This window comes from Heterodontus francisci, chromosome 8 (assembly GCF_036365525.1).
Source record: "Heterodontus francisci isolate sHetFra1 chromosome 8, sHetFra1.hap1, whole genome shotgun sequence".
NCBI lineage: Eukaryota > Metazoa > Chordata > Chondrichthyes > Heterodontiformes > Heterodontidae > Heterodontus > Heterodontus francisci.
In genome coordinates, this window is record NC_090378.1 from 29366893 (window position 1) to 29384219 (window position 17327).

General features: G+C 44.8%; 1 protein-coding gene across 3 annotated transcripts in view; it reads left to right on the plus strand.

Annotated features, from left to right (window-relative positions):
* Nucleotides 1-17327, plus strand: part of LOC137372722 (PALM2-AKAP2 fusion protein-like) — a 90008-nt gene that overhangs the window by 57540 nt on the left and 15141 nt on the right. For all 3 annotated transcript variants that reach the window (XM_068036871.1, XM_068036873.1, XM_068036872.1), the window contains exon 2: nt 553-3103. In XM_068036871.1, coding sequence (XP_067892972.1) covers nt 553-3103 — 2551 coding nt within the window. The remainder of the gene's footprint in view (nt 1-552; nt 3104-17327) is intronic.

Genomic DNA, 17327 nt, shown 5'->3' on the forward strand with positions numbered 1-17327 from the left:
AGCTGCCCCTGACCCACCCCATTGAAGTCCTCATCTATGTCCTCTGGAGCAGAACTGTGTGTGTAGGGGGAAGTGTGTGTAGTGTTGTTCTATTGTTTGTGATTAATTTGCAAACACTGCAAGTTACTGAACTGCTGAAGTTAATGGTACTGTCATTTTGTGAGCATATTGATGGAGATTCTAAAGGAATAAAGAAAGAACTTGCATTTATAATGCTATTCACACCTCGTGACATCTCAAAGTGCTTTACAGTATTTGAAGTGTGGTTACTGTTGTAATGTTGAAACCACGGCCTTGCACACAGCAAGGTCCCACAATGAAATAAGTTACAAGATTATCTCCTTAGGTGTTGGATGAAGGATAAATGTTGTCCAGGAGAATTCCCCTGCTCTTTCTTGAATAGTGCTGTGTGATATTTTCTGTCTACTTGAGAGGGTAGACAGTTTAACATTTCAACTGAGACAAGTTTGGGAATTGTGTTCTTTCGTGAAAATATAATCAAACCAACTTGTAAGTATTTCAGTAATTTACATATATGTTTATCTTTTGTAGCCAAGTGCCTTCTTGGGCAAGGTGAAAAAGAATGGAGAGGAACTGAAAGAAAACGTCATTGATATGGGAGATAGGTATTCACCATCTGTAACTATGGAAACCAGTGAGGACATTTCAGCATGTGAAAGTACTTTTGTGGACAAATCTATTACAATGGAAACAGAAGTAACAGAAAATGGCACTATTCATCAAGGAAAGGTAAATGGAACTGCTGAAAGAAAATACTCTGGGTTCAAGGACCAAAAGCAAATTTTGAATACTTGCACGTTTATAGCAGAAAATGTAAAAGAAACCAGTGATAGAAATCATGGTGGCAATATAAATGAGATGAGCCAGGAGTCTCAAGGTGAGGTTTTCAAAATGGAAGGCTTCAACCCCACAGAGCAAGTACCTTTTGCATTTGAAGCTGTGCCTCCATATGAAATGCCAGAAGTGATTTATGCCATTATTCACAAGGACCACTTCAACGATTCTTCAGCTACAGTATTTGGTGGAGCAGCTGCAAATTCAGTTGCAGCAACAGTTGTACCTGAGGTCAACGAGAAAGAAATGTTGAAGACCTACCAAAGTACAAATGAAGCTAAAAATGAAGCAATTGCTCCTGTAGTCACTAGACCAAAAAAGTATTCAACAGCAAATCCATCATTAATTGACCTAAATGAAGGAATACTAGAAACCTTTTCAGAAGTCAGACAAAATGAAGAAAATGTTGAAAATTTCTCAGCAATTGATTTAAGTAAGTTGACCATAGAAAGTTCAACTCCTTTAGTCATCTCCCAGAATGATAAAAGCTTGGGTCTATTGGCCACTAGTTTAAATGGACCAATAAAATCTTTCCTAGCCAGTAACTGTAATCAAATACCAAACAAAAGTATGATGTATCAAAGAGAGTCAGAAACCATTCCATCTGCTAATCAGAATGAATTTTTGCCCAGCACCACTCTATTGCAATATATGGGTGAATTCGAATCTGCCCATACAGATAAATTCAAATGCATCAAGAAGCATTCAAATGCAAATCATCATCATCGTGACTTAATTCAGGAAAATGGACCTGATGAAAGTTTGACTTCTCTAAGTAAGAAACTTATGCTAGAAATAATGGAACTGCAGCATAGGTCAATAAAAAGTAACCCTAACCAGAATGAAGTGAAAAGTCAATCCAGCAATACCAAACCCCAATCTGCTGAACAAATCCCAGAACAAAAAGGCCAGACTAAAGCATCAGGGAATGAAAATGTGGACACAGAACATATGGATTTTGCCACTGCCCGCAGACAGTGGTTGATGCTGGAAAAGATTAGCAGAACTCATGGTCCTAGATCACCAGTCAAGCAGCAGAAGAATAAAACGGTGACGAAACGCATTATTAAAGAATTATTAAATGACCCTTCTGTTACTAAACTGATGAAAAGGGAGGCAAGCTATCCACGTTCTGCATCTTTCTCTGAAGATAAAGTACAAAGCAACACATCAATAGGCATCAAAATTGATGAAATGGATTCCTGGAGAAGTTTAACAAATCTAAATAACAAACAGGATGTACTAGCATTACAAGAGAATGATGGCACAATGGGGGATTTGGAGCAGAATTTGTTCTTGAATAGAGCGGATTTTAGTGTTTGCTCAGAAGGGAGTGATTCTGGTCTAGATGACTCAACTTGTAGATCTGAAGGTGACAATTTAACTGACGCCATATTTCATAATGAAACTTCAAGTTCTCTGTCTGTGATGCATGGAAAACCCGAAACTCCCATTGAAAGAGAGATCCGTCTAGGTGTGAAACGAGAAGAAAGTCTAAGGAAGGCCAGAGGCATCACAAAACATGCTTGCTCTGAAGAATATGTAGAAATCAAAACTAGGCCACTTATTTTGCAGCCTGTAACCTCCCCTTCAGCAAAAGTTAAAAATAATCAATTTGCTGAGATGCAGATGCAGCGTGAAATTTTACTTGAGCGTCAACGGGAGGAGGACCTTGTCCATAAAGGAAAGGTCAAGGGAACATATGATAAAAGTCTAATTTCAGAGATTGAAGAGAGAAGGAAGTTCTTTGAACAACGGTATCCTTTCCCACTGCCACCATCCAGTAAAATGTTTATTCCCCATATTAATACACCTGCCGCTTTGTTGGCTACATCTCCAATAATAAAAAAGTGTCCCTCCAATAATGAAATAAATGTTCATAATGTTAGGTTGGAAAATGGTGTACTAACTTCAGAGGAAGACAAGACAGGCGATCCTGATGCTGTACTGAATCTTAAATGTCCACCTGTAGAAACTGCTCACATTATAATACTGGAAACACCAGATGTGATCACACGGCATTCTTCAGACTGCACGCTGTCTTCCATCTCATCTCTGCAAAAAGAGGAGACATTACAAAAGAACCCCTTCTATAAGCTCCGCTCACATGGATCCCAGTCCATTCTTAGTCAGGAAATCAGAGAAGTTCTACAGCGAGAGGAAGAGCTACGTAAACAAAGGTGCAACCTCCATGGAACTGCAACAGTACACGAAAGCAGTATGTCATCTTTAACAAATTTGCCACCAGGTAAAATTGAACAATTCTTCATTTGGATACAGTCCATGTATCATATTTATTATGTGTTTCGTTAGGAAAATTGCTTAAGAGTTTCCAGGCATAAACCATGCTATTTTCCTTTGTGTTCCTATAGCATTCCCATCGACCCCAAAATTGCTCGGGTCACAATTACGGTGGGTCTGCTGGCATCAGTACCCTGCAACGCTGATATCACTAATGTTTCTGGGATCAGTGGGGAGACTCTTCATTAGTATGGGCAAGACTAATGCAAATACCACTTTGAGCATATCTCTGGAGCCATCTGACCATGTTGTAGGAAATGCTAGCTTTTTTTCTGCCTTTGTGGGGGTGGGGGGAGGTGAGGGGTTTGGAACTTACCTAGGCTCTGGTAGTCGTATCCCCAGAGTCCTGGGGTTGATCTGGCTGATCCCAAAGTGAATTCAAGGGAAAACCTCTTTACACATAGAATGGCAAGAATATGGAATGCGCTACACCAAGGAGTAGTTGAGGTAGATGGCATAGATGCATTTAAGCCAAGGGTGCTAAGTAAGCACATGAGGGAAATGGAATAGGATATGCTTATAAGGTTAAATGAAGAGGGGTAGGAGAAGGTTCAAGTGGAGCATTAAATGCCAGCAGAGTCCATTTGGGATGAATGCCCTGTTTTTGTGTTGTAGCTTCTACGCAAATCTTTTTAATTTGAAACAAAAACCTACATTTTAATTCTTGAACATCCAGGTCACTTGTCTGTAAGTGGAGGTCAGTTGATGCAGTATAAATGAGGCCACGGGAGTGTCCCTGGCCTCCTGCTTCGTTATATTGCTAGTGTGCCTGAGAAATGTAATTCTGAGACTCTTCCTGCAGCCCCCTCTGCCACACCTGGGCAGACTTTGAGATAAGGCCATTTTTTTCCCCCCATTTGAACATCCACCCAGGTTCTTGGGATGTCTGGGGCTTAATATGTCTGCAACCACACTTCCTTTTCCTCCCCCTCTAATGGCACTGGGCCATGTCAGGCAGCAGGTTTAAGCCAAGTATTGCTGGAACAGGAAGTCCTAACTGTTTTCTTGGTTAACATAAACACACCAATCCCACAGACAAGATTAGGGGGAGGCGGTGGCGTAGTGGTAATATCACTGGGCAATAATCTAACGGCCCAGCCTTAATGCTCTGGGGACAAAGGTTCAAAACCCACCATGGCAGCTGGTGGAATTTAAATTCAATTACTCAAAAATCTGGAATTGAAAGCCTGTGTCAGTAATGGTGCCATGAAACTATCAACAATTGTCATACGAACCCATCTGGTTCACTAATGTCCTTTAAGGAAGGAAATCTGCCATCCTTACCTGGTCTGGCCTACATGTGACTCCAGACCCACAGCAATGTGATTGGGTCTTAACTGCCCTCTGAAATGGCCGAGCAAGCCACTCAGTTCAAAGGTAATTAGGGATGGGCAACAAATGCTGGCCTGCCAGTGATGCCCACATCCCATGAAAGAATAAAAAAAAGTTTGGTATTGAAGATGCTAACTTTTATATACAGCAATACTAGGAAAGTAGGGTAACATGTTTTATCTCTGCAGCTGCTTCCAGCAACTGCCTAGAGATCACGTGCCTGGTGATGGACTGCTGTTTTAGATACACCCCTTAAAGTAATACCACAACAATCCTGGGGCTGGACAGGAGCACTGTATTTCAGCTGCTGCTGTTCAGTTGTAATACAGGGATATAGCTAAGAAAAGCCACCATAAATTATTTTCCTCTGGTTGTGCCTAAAGTTCCATTATAACCAGTTGATGTGCTAAGCCTTTGAACTGTCTTGAGAATGACCCTGATCATTCCTGCAAAGTTTCAGCAATGAGAGTTGAATATAGCAGACTAATTAGTGCGTATTTTCTACCATCCAATCATCATATCCGTGAACAGAACTTTCAAAGACAAATTTGATCTGAAGCCTTTCCAGCATCTCTGACTGAATCTGTATGAAAATTTTTTTTAAAACTTTAAAAATGCTCAGTGGACTGACTTACTCAAATTTGAAAGGTCAGAATCCACCAACAAGAAAGATGACCGTGATTTTTTTTTCTAGCACCTAACTTTAGTGATCTTTTTCCAATAGGAGAATATAGTTGACATTTCTAAATATATAGTAAACTGTATCATTGTAAGGGCAATGCCCCAGTTTGCACATACATTTCATTTTTCTACTTTTAGTAAAACTGCCAACAGAGAGAGCTGCAGAGAGAGAGCAGAGAAGTGGTGGGTCAGGCCACTGTACGAGTGGTTGCTTGTAGACAAACAAGGGTGGCACAGTGGCGCAGTAGAGTGGCACAATGGTTAGCACCGTAGCCTCACAGCTCCAGGGACACGGGTTCGATTCTGGGTACTGCCTGTGCGGAGTTTGCAAGTTCTCCCTGTGACCGCGTGGGTTTTCGCCGGGTGCTCCGGTTTCCTCCCCCGCCAAAGACTTGCAGGTGAAAGGTAAATTGGCTGTTGTAAATTGCCCCTAGTGTAGGTAGGTGGAAGGGAATATGGGATTACTGTAGGGTTAGTATAAATGGGTGGTTGTTGATCGGCACAGACTCGGTGGGCCGAAGGGCCTGTTTCAGTGCAGTATCTCTAAATAAATAAATAAATAGCTATAATTCTTAGAAGTAGAAAATGTGTTGCAATAGCATGTAGTTTTTTGTAATGAATTTGCAGGAAGGAAAAGTTTTGAACCATGTAGTTATATGGCATTTAACTGCAGTGCAAGGATAGCTAAGTAGCCAGTCAGGCCGCATCTGTAGTAATTCTGCTGAAGTACAAGTTAGTGAGCGAATGAGGCTTTGTCAGTTTGACTCAGTGGTAGCAAGTTATTAGCCTTTTGAGTTTTTTTTTATTCATTCATGGGATGTGGGCGTCGCTGGCCAGGCCAGCATTTATTGCCCATCCCTAATTGCCAGTGAGAAGGTGGTGGTGAGCTGCCGCCTTGAACCACTGCAGCCCATTTGGGGTAGGTACACCCACCGTGATATTAGGAAGGGAGTTCCAGGATTTTGACCCAGCGATAGTGAAGGAACGACGATATAGTTTCAAGTCAGGATGGTGTGTGACTTGGAGGGGAACTTGCAGGTGGTGGTGTTCCCATGCATTTGCTGCCCTCGTCCTTCTAGTTGGTAGATGTCGTGGGTTTGGAAGGTGCTGTCTAAGGAGCCTTGGTGCATTGCTGCAGTGCATCTTGTAGATGGTACGCACTGCTGCCACTGTGAGTCGGTGGTGGAGGGTGTGAATGTTTGTGGATGGGGTGCCAATCAGCGGGCTGCTTTGTCCTGGATGGTGTCGAGCTTCTTGAGTGTTGTTGGAGCTGCACCCATCCAGGCAAGTGGAGAGTATTCCATCACACTCCTGACTTGTGCCTTGTAGATGGTGGACAGGCTTTGGGGAGTCAGGAGATGAGTTAATCGCCTCAGGATTCCTAGCCTCTGACCTGCTCTTGTAGCCACGGTATTTATATGGCTGCTTCAATTCAGTTTCTGGTCAATGGTAGCCCTGAGGATGTTGATAGTGGGGGATTCAGCAATGGTAATGCAGTTGAATTTCAAGGGGAGATGGTTAGATTCTCTCTCATTGGAGATGGTCATTTCCTGGCACTTGTGTGGCGCAAATGTTAATTGCCACTTATCAGCCCAAGCCTGGATATTGTCCAGTTCTTGCTACATTTCTACACGGACTGCTTCAATATTTGAGGAGTCACGAATGGTGCTGAACATTGTGCAATCATTCGCGAACATCCCCACTTTCTGACCTTATGATTGAAGGAAGGTCATTGATGAAGCAGCTGAAGATGGTTTGACCTAGGACACTACCCTGAGGAACCCTTGCAGTGATGTCCTGGAGCTCAGATAATTGAACTCCAACAACCACAAGCATCTTCCTTTGCGCTGGGTATGACTCCAGCCAGCGGAGGGTTTTCCCCCTAGGGCTCCTTGATGCCATATTCGGTCAAATACTGCCTTGATGTCAAGGGCAGTCACTCTCACCTCACCTCTTGAGTTCAGCTCTTTTGTCCATGTTTGAACCAAGGCTGTAATGAGGTCAGGAGCTGAGTGGCCCTGGCGGAACCCAAACTGAGCGTCACTCAGTAGATTATTGCTAAGCAAGTGCCGCTTGATGGCACTGTTGATGACACCATCCATCACTTTACTGATGATTGAGAGTAGGCTGCTAGGGCAGTAATTGGCCGGGTTGGACTTGTCCTGCTTTTTGTGTACAGGACATACCTGGGCAATTTTCCACATTGCAGGGTAGATGCCAGTGTTGTAACTGTACTGGAACAGCTTGGCTAGGGGCGTGGCAAGTTCTGGAGCACAGGTCTTCAGTACTATTGCCGGAATATTGTCAGGGCCCATAGCCTTTGCAGTATCCAGTGTCTTCAGTCGTTTCTTGATATCACGCAGAGTGAATCGAATTGGCTGAAGTATGGCATCTGTGATGCTGGGGACTTCAGGAGGAAGCCGAGATGGATCACCAACTCGGCATTTCTGGCTGAAGATTGTTGCAAATGCTTCAGCCTTACCTTTTGCACTGATGTGCTGGGCTCCCCCATCATTGAGGATGGGGATATTTGTGGAGCCACCTCCTCCAGTTAGTTGTTTAATTGTCCACCACCATTCACGGCTGGATGTGGCAGGACTGCAGAGCTTAGATCTGATCCGTTGGTTATGGGATGGCTTAGCTCTGTCTATTGCATGCTGCTTATGCAGTTTGGCACGCAGATAGTCCTGTGTTGTAGCTTCACCAGGTTGACACCTCATTTTGAGGTATGCCTGTTGCTGCTCCTGGCATGCCCTCCTGCACTCTTCATTGAACCAGGGTTGGTCTCCTGGCTTGATGGTAGAGTGGGGGATATGCTGGGCGATGAGGTTACAGATTGTGGTTGAGTACAATTCTGCTGCTGCTGATGGCCCACAGCGCCTCATGGATGCCCAGTTTTGCATTGCTGGATCTGTTCCAAATCCATCCCATTTAGCACAATGGTAGTGCCACACAACACAATGGAGGGTATCCTCAATGTGAAGGCGGGACCTCGTCTCCACAAGAATTGTGCGGTGGTCACTCTTACCAATACAGTCATGGACAGATGCATCTGTGGCAGGCAGATTGGTGAGGACAAGGTCAAGTATGTTTTTCCCTCTTGTTGCTTCCCTCACCACCTGCTGCATACCCAGTCTAGCAGATATGTCCTTTGGGACTCGGCCAGCTCGGTCAGAAGTGGTGCTACCGAGCCACTCTTGGTGATGGACATTGAAGTCCCCCACCCAGAGTACATTCTGTGTGCTCGCCACCCTCAGTGCTTCCTCCAAGTGCTGTTCAACATGGTGGAGTACTGAGTCATCAGCTGAGGGCGGGCGGTAGGTGGTAATCAGCAGGAGGTTTCCTTGTCCATGTTTGATCTGATGCCATGAGACTTCATGGGGTCCGGAGTCAATGTTGAGGACTCCCAGGGCAACTCCCTCCCTACCGTATACCACTGTGCCGCCACCTCTGCTGGGTCTGTCCTGCCGGTGGGACAGGACATACCCAGGGATGGTGATGGCAATGTCTAGGACATTGCCTGGAAGGTATGATTCCGTGAGTATGACTATATCAGGCTGTTGCTTGACTAATCACAGTGGCGCAGTGGTTAGCACCGCAGCCTCACAGCTCCAGCGACCCGGGTTCAATTCTGGGTACTGCCTGTGTGGAGTTTGCACGTTCTCCGTGTCTGCGTGGGTTTCCTCCGGGTGCTCCGGTTTCCTCCCACATGCCAAAGACTTGCAGATTGATAGGTTAATTGGCCATTGTAAATTGCCCCTCGTATAGGTAGGTGGTAGGGAAATATAGGGACAGGTGGGGATGTGGTAGGAATATGGGATTAGTGTAGCATTAGTATAAATGGGTGGTTGATGGTCGGCACAGACTCGTTGGGCCAAAGGGCCTGTTTCAGTGCTGTATCTCTAAACTAAACTAGTCTGTGGGACAGCTCTCCCAACTTTGGCACAAGCCCCCAGATGTTATTAAGGAGGACTTTGCAGGGTCGACAGGGCGGGGTTTGCCGTTGTCGTTTCCGGTGCCGAGGTCAATTCCGGGTGGTCCGTCTGGTTTCATTCCTTTTTATTGACTTTGTAGTGGTTAGACACAACTGAGAGGCTTGCTAGGCCATTTCAGAGGGCATGTAAGAGTCAACCACATTGCTGTGGGTCTGGAGTCACATGTAGGTAGGCCAGACCAGGTAAGGACAGCAGATTTCCTTCCCTAAAGGACATTAGTGAACCAGATGGGTTTTTACAACAATTCCATCATTAGACTAGCTTTTTTATTCCAGATTTATTAATTGAATTCAAATTCCACCTTCTGCTGTGGTGGGATTTGAAACCAATGTCCCCAGAGCAATACTCTGGGTTACTAGTCCAGTGACAATACCACTATGCCACTGCCTCCCCAGAAGGTTGAGAGTTCAAATCCCATTCCACAACTTTTAAAACACAATGTAGGCTGGCACTTCAGTGTAGTTGAGAGTGCTATCTTTCTAATGAGATGTTAAACTGAGTCTGCCATTCAAGCATGCACAAAATAAAGTTCAGGGCCCTACTCAGAGAAATGCAGGGAGTTCTGTCCTGGCTGATGCTCATCCCTCAGTTAACATCACCAAAACATATTAGTCATTTATTCAATATTTGCTTTTAGACCATCAATGATAGCAATATCATGGCACAATCACTATTGTTTGTTCCTTCTGGGAAAAGCTAGCTTTCTGCCGGAAAGAAATTGAGCCCTGACTGCCTCAGAGGCTGGAAGACTAGAGAAGGCACGTGACTAGAGCCAAGCTGCCAATTTGTACCATGATATTCACAAAGTGCTACATTGCCGAGAACTGTTGGTCATCCAGTGGCAGATAGTGGATGAGCAGCACCCCAAAAGACACAACTTCTGGTGCCAGCAAAACCTCTATATTAATAAAGAAGTAATAACAGTAAAGTGCAGAGAAGTTCTGTCAGCATTGGTATGGAAAAGAAGTGTGGTGGCGATTGGGGGCTTGTTGATACAGTAATCATAGAAAAGAATGATGCAACATAGAAAGAGGCCATTTGGTCCATTGTGCCTGTGCAAGCTCCTTTCGTAGAGCTGTCCAATTAGTCCCACTCTCCTCTTTCTCCATAGCCCTGTATATCATTCCCTTTCAAGTGTTTCTCCACTTCTCTTGTGAATATTATTACTGAATCTAGACCCTTTTCAGGCAGTGCATTCCAGATCACACCAATTCAATTTTTTTTTAGTTTCCTCGTGTCACCTCTGGTTCTTTTGTCCTTTTAAATCTGTGTCCTATGGTTACTGACCCTTCCGCCACTGGAAACTGTTTCATATTTACTCTGTTAAATCTCCTAGTAACCCCCGGCCTTTGAGGAGAATAACCCCAGCTTCTCCAGAGTCTCCACATAACTGAAGTCCCTCACCCCTCGTACCATTCTAGTTGATCTTTTCTGCATTCTCTCCAAGGGCTTGATGTCCTTCCCAAAGTGTGGTGCCCAGAATTGACTCCCAGCTGGAGTCGAACCAATGATTTGTAAAGGCTTAGCATAACTTCCTTGCTAATGTTCAATTCTTCCCTTCTGCCTTCAGTCAAACAATCCAAAGAAGTCAAGTGTCAGTCCCTGGTTATCATCCTTTTATGAAGAAGCCCTGCCACAGTAGGCACTTCTTCATGCTAAGAATTTGCATCACATCACACTGTGCCACAACCAAGCAGTAGTTCAGAAACATGCTCCCAGGATGTTGCTTGTGATTTTGTGTGGGTAATACTGGGTGAGTCGCAGAACATTTGTGAGCAAAAAGCAGTGTTGGTAGCTAGAGAAGGCCAGCCTGCTGCTAGGCAAAAGTTCAGCATCTCAACTGGCCCTGCTGTATCACTGTGGGATACAGGCCGCACTTAACCAGCTTTCAAACAGAGGGAAGTGTGTAAACAATAAAGGTGTCACTCTATTTCGTGTGCCACAGACTAGAAGGCATTCTAGCTAGAGTAGGGTAGTACACTGTTAGGTTTTAATTAACTCAGACTAAAACAATTTGTGTTGACTTGCATTTACAGTTGTCCAGGCTGAATATCAAAATCAGTCTGTCCACTTGTTAAGTCACCTGGGTTATAAGGTAAACATTTGTTGGCATTTGTTCAGAGTACTTGGGAACAAATGGAGACAGAGACCAGCATTCATGTAATTTCTAAGTTTATTCATAATCGGTTCAGTAAATTTACACAACCTTCCCTTTCTGAGAACCTTCTGCTTATTGGCTTTTTTAATCCTCCATATGGGTACAGAACAAACCCGTGTTAACAATCCTAACCTGCAATGGGCTTCTCTTGTCCAGTGACAGTTTCACTTGGATCATATCTTCATCAAACTTTTCTAATCCACTTGGGTTTTCTTCCTTAGCGATATTTACAATCTCATCAACACAGTTCCAGCAATGGGATGCTGCTTAACCCAGATATTCAGGAGGGATCTATTTCTCCTTGTTACTCTTCCTTAATGTTCCTTTAATTGAATTTATAGCTTTGTTGATGTTCAGTATTTTCCCTAAGGTTGCGCCTCATCAGGGTCATCAGTTTTACTGGATTCTTGTCTGACAGTTGGAAGACATACTGTGTGTATCTATCACAGCATTTTAAAAATTCTTTCATGTGATGTAGTCACTGGCAAGGCCAGCATGACAGCTGAGGCCATTTCAGAGGGCGGAGAAGAGACAACCACCTTGCTGTGGGTCTGGAGTCACATGCAGGCCAGACCAGGTAAAATGGCAGATTTTCTTCCCCAAAGGGCATTAGTGAACCAGATGAATTTTTGTGACAATCGATAGCTTCATGGCACCATTACTGATGTTAACTTTCAACTCCTGATTTTTTTTTATTAATTAAATTTAAATTCCACCAGCTGCCATGGTGAGATTTGAATCCATGTCCCCCAGGACATTAGCCCGGGCCTCTGGATTACTAGTCCAGTTACATTACCACTACACCACCATCTCCCCTAATGTTAGAGTTCAAGTACTCCTGTCAGTTCAGAACTAGATTCAAAAATACAATTACTTTAAGCAAATACAGGTACAGCTGGCAATACAAAACACTATTACACACCACAACATAATGGAAACTTTTCACAGTACAACCATATTCTTCCTTTATAAACAACTATACTTTTAAAATTGGCATGGGTATTTAACATTGTCCATGTAGTTCAACTTCACAAACATAATTTTAGATAAGCATAATTTATGATTATCTAAAATTAAGTTTGTATATTTATAATTATGCATATAAAATTATATACAGCAACCACAATCTACTATAAATAATATAGTAGGTGTTGCCAAATTGGAGCACTTGCCAATATTACACTCTTACCATTGAGCACAGCAGTGAAGATTTCAGTATTCCAACAAGAAAGCACAATATAAATATCCCTTCATGAATGCTGTAGTATTTGCTGCTGAGGTCTATTGGGGTCTAAATTCCAAAATGCATTAAAGGACTTGGAGACAGAATTGAGAGCACCTTTTTGGAGGAGGGATTGAAAGAGAGCCTGTTGCAGTCCGAGGGGTCAACTTTAACTTTTGGGAAACCAACTGGGGGAGCATGAAATTAAAAACCAAGCGCTGGAAATACTCAGCAGGTCAGGCAGCATCTGTGGAGAGAGAAGTAGAGTTAACGTTTCAGGTCCGTGACCTTTAATACAACTGGGGGAGCATGCTTCCAGCACACCCGTTCCAGCAACAGAAAGACCAGAGCCACTTAAACAGAACCAGTGTGCTGCCTACCTCAAATGGTTATCCCGAGGCAGCTCAGTAGATTGAGAGCAGCACAATACTGGGTGACCAAGGGAGTGTCTTGCTGTGGCAGTCACGCAAGTCCAAGGAAGCACTCCTAGTCCCGTTAAAAAAAAAAAAAAAATTCCAAACTTGCACTTTCGAATCTTCGACGTCTCTATTGCCCATAAAACTGTTAAGAGAATACGCAGCGCATGCTCAGACCAAATCTTCCTAAAATAGCAATTGGGGTCCTATGCATCATAGGATCCTGATTCACATATTAAAAGGGACAAGTGACATACTGCCTGAAGCTGGCATTTGCTGCCCAGTGGCAGGCCCATGTAGTAAAAGTGACAAGTGGTCACAACGTCTGTTAATGGGGAAAGTACGCCGACTCCAGAACCCACCCATAGAATTTACGTCACAAAAACAAGAAATGCTGGATTCACTCAGCAGGTCTGGCAGCATCTGTGGAAAGAGAAGCAGAGTTAACGTTTCGGGTCAGTGACCCTTCTTCGGAACTGGAACTTTTGCTTTTATTATAGAATTTACGTGCCTCGCTAATGATTTTGAAAGGTTAAAATTGATCCCCAAATGCTGGACTCAATGTGTTTTCATCTTGTATCTCTTCCATGTTAATGGCTACTTTCAGTGAAAGCTAACATTGAGTCCAGCACAGGCCATTCTGGTTAGCTGAGAGGTATCTCTAGGCAACAAGCACATGGAGACAGTGAGTTATTGGAATTCCCAGGATTAAGGTTCGGCAGTGGCGTAGTGGTATTATCACTGGACTAGTAACCTAGAGACCCAGGGTATTTCTCTGGGAACATGGGTTTGAATCCCACCACAGCAGAAGGTGGAATTTGAATTTAATTAATAAATCTGGAATTAAAAGCTAGTCTAATGATGGCCATGAAACCATTGTCGATTGTTGTAAAAACCCATCTGGTTCACTAATGTCCTTTAGGGAAGGAAATCTGCTGTCCTTACCTGGTCTGGCCTACATGTGACTCCAGACCCACAGCAATGTGGTTAACTCTTACATGCCCTGTGAAATGGCCTAGCAAGCCACTCAGTTGTACCTAACCGCTACGAAGTCAATAAAAAGGAATGAAACCGAACAGACCACCCGGCATCGATTTAGGCACCGGAAACGACAACGGCAAACCCAGCCCTGTCGACCCTGCAAAGTCCTCCATACTAACATCTGGGGGCTTGTGCCAAAGTTGGGAGAGCTGTCCAACAGACTAGTCAAGCAACAGCCTGACATAGTCATACTCACGGAATCATACCTTACAGACAATGTCCCAGACACTGCCATCACCATCCTCGGGTATGTCCTGTCCCACCGGCAGGACAGACGCACCAGAGGTGGTGGCACAGTGGTATACTGTAGGGCGGGAGTTGCACTAGGAGTCCTCAACATCGACTCTGGACCCCATGAAGTCTCATGGCATCAGGTCAAACATGGGCAAGGTAACCTCCTACTGATTACCACCTACTGCCTGCCCTCAGCTGATGACTCAGTACTCCTCCATGTTGAACACCATTTAGAGGAACCACTGAGGGTGGCAAGGGCACAAAATGTTCTCTGGGTGGAGGACTTCAATGTCCAACACCAAGAGTGGCTCGGTAGCACCACTACTGACTGAGCTGGCCGAGTCCTAAAGGACATAGCTGCTAGACTGAGTCTGCGGCAGGTGGTGAGGGAACAAACACGAGGGAAAGTCATACTTGACCTCGTCCTCACCAATCTGCCTGCCGCAGATGCTTCTGTCCATGACTGTATTGGTAGGAGTGACTACCGCACAGTCCTTGTGGAGACGAAGTCCCAGCTTCACATTGAGGATACCGTCCATCGTGTTGTGTGCACTACCACCGTGCTAAATGGGATAGATTTTGAGCAGATCTAGCAATGCAAAACTGGGCATCCATGAGGCGCTGTAAGCCATCAGCAGCAGCAGAATTGTACTCAACCACAATCTGTAACCTCATGGCCCGGCATATCCCCCACTCTACCATTACCATCAAGGCAGGAGACCAACCCTGGTTCAATGAAGTGTGCAGGAGGACATGCCAGGAGCAGCTCCAGGCATACCTCAAAATGAGGTGTCAACCTGGTGAAGCTACAACACAGGACTATCTGCATGCCAGACTGCGTAAGCAGCATGCGATAGATAGAGCTAAGCGATCCCACAACCAACGGATCAGATCGAAGCTCTGCAGTCCTGCCACATCCAACCGTGAATGGTGGTGGACAATTAAACAACTAACTGGAGGAGGTGGCTCCACAAATATCCCCATCCTCAATGATGGGGGAGCCCAGCACATCAGTGCAAAAGATAAGGCTGAAGCATTTGCAACAATCTTCAGCCAGAAGTGCCGAGTTGATGCTCCATCTCGGCCTCCTCCTGAAGTCCCCAGCATCACAGATGCCATACTTCAGCCAATTCGATTCTCTCCACATGATATCAAGAAACGACTGAAGGCACTGGATACTGAAAAAGCTATGGGCCCTGACAATATTCCGGCAATAGTACTGAAGACCTGTGCTTCAGAACTTGCCGCGTCCCTAGCCAAGCTGTTCCAGTACAGCTACAACACTGGCGTGTAGTCTGTACTGTGGAAAATTGCCCAGGTATGTCCTGTACACACAAAGCAGTACAAGTCCATCCCGGCCAATTACCGCCTCATCAGCCTACTCTCAATTATCAGTAAAGTGATGGAAGGTGTCATCAACAGTGCCATCAAGCGGCACTTGCTTAGCAATAACCTGCTCAGTGACGCTCAGTTTGGGTTCCGCCAGGGCCACTCAGCTCCTGACCTCATTACAGCCTTGGTTCAAACATGGACAAAAGAGCTGAACTCAAGAGATGAGGTGAGAGTGACTGTCCTTGACATCAAGGCAGCATTTGACCGAGTATGGCATCAAGGAGCCCTCGAAAACAGAGGTCAATGGGAATCAGGGGGAAAACCCTCCGCTGACTGGAGTTATACCTAGCGCAAAGGAAGATGGTTGTGGTTGTTGGAGGTCAATCATCTGAGCTCCAGGACATCACTGCAGAAGTTCTTCAGGGTCATGTCCTAGGTCCAACCATCTTCAGCTACTTCATCAATGACTTACCTTCAATCATAAGGTCAGAAGTGGGGATGTTCACTGATACTTGCACAATGTTCAGCACCATTCGTGACTCCTCAGATACTGAAACAGTCCGTGTAGAAATGCAGCTAGAACTGGACAATATCCAGGCTTGGGCTGATAAGTGGCAAGTAACATTTGCGCCACACAAGTGCCAGGCAATGATCATTTCCAACAAGAGAGAATCTAACCATCTCCCCTTGACATTCAACGGCATTACCATTGCTGAATCCCCCACTAACAACATCCTAGGGGCTGCCATTGACCAGAAACTGAACTGGAGCAGCCATATAAATACCGTGGCTACAAGAGCAGGTCAGAGGCTAGAAATCCTGAGGCGCGTAGCTCACCTCCTGACTCCGCAAAGCCTGTCTGCCATCTACAAGGCACAAGTCAGGAGTGTGATGCATACTCTCCACTTGCCTGAATGGGGGCAGCTCCAACAACAACACAAGAAGCTCGACACCATCCAGGACAAAGCAGCCCGCTTGACTGGCACCCCATCTACAAACATTCACTCCCTCCACCACCGACGCACAGTGGCAGCAGTGTGTACCATCTGCAAGATGCACTGCAGCAATGCACCAAGGCTCCTTAGACAACACCTTCCAAACCTGCGACCTCTACCAACTAGCAGGACAAGGGCAGCAAATGCATGGGAACACCACCACCTGCAAGTTCCCCTCCAAGTCACACACCATCCTGACTTGGAACTATATCGCCATTCCTTCACTGTCGCTGGGTCAAAATCCTGGAACTCCCTTCCTAACAGCACTGTGGGTATACCTACCACAAATGGACTGCAGCAGTTCAAGAAGGCAGCTCACCACCACCACCTCCAGGACAATTAGGGATGGGCCATAAATGCTGGCCTAGCCAGCGATGCCGACATCCCTGAATGAATAAAAAAAAACGTGCGAGTAGAGCTTGCAGAATCCTACGCAACTCCTTCAATTAAAGATAAATCAAGAATCATACAAGGCAGACGACAATACTGTAGTTTGCAGCACAGCCCAGAGCCAAATTAGAGTGACCATATTCATCACAGATTAAAAACTGAACAGTTAATGTATGCTAAAGTCAATTCTTTCAATTCACTCATCAGAAAACTTGAGCAGCTTTAATACAACATGTAAAAGATTAGTTTCCAATTGCATACTCCTGGCATGAAGCCTCACCCGTTGAGAATGCTATGGGAGAATGCACCTGCAATTTCCCATGATTTTCCATTCAAGTCCAAATGGAGGGAAGATTGTTGGAAGCTGCTTCACCA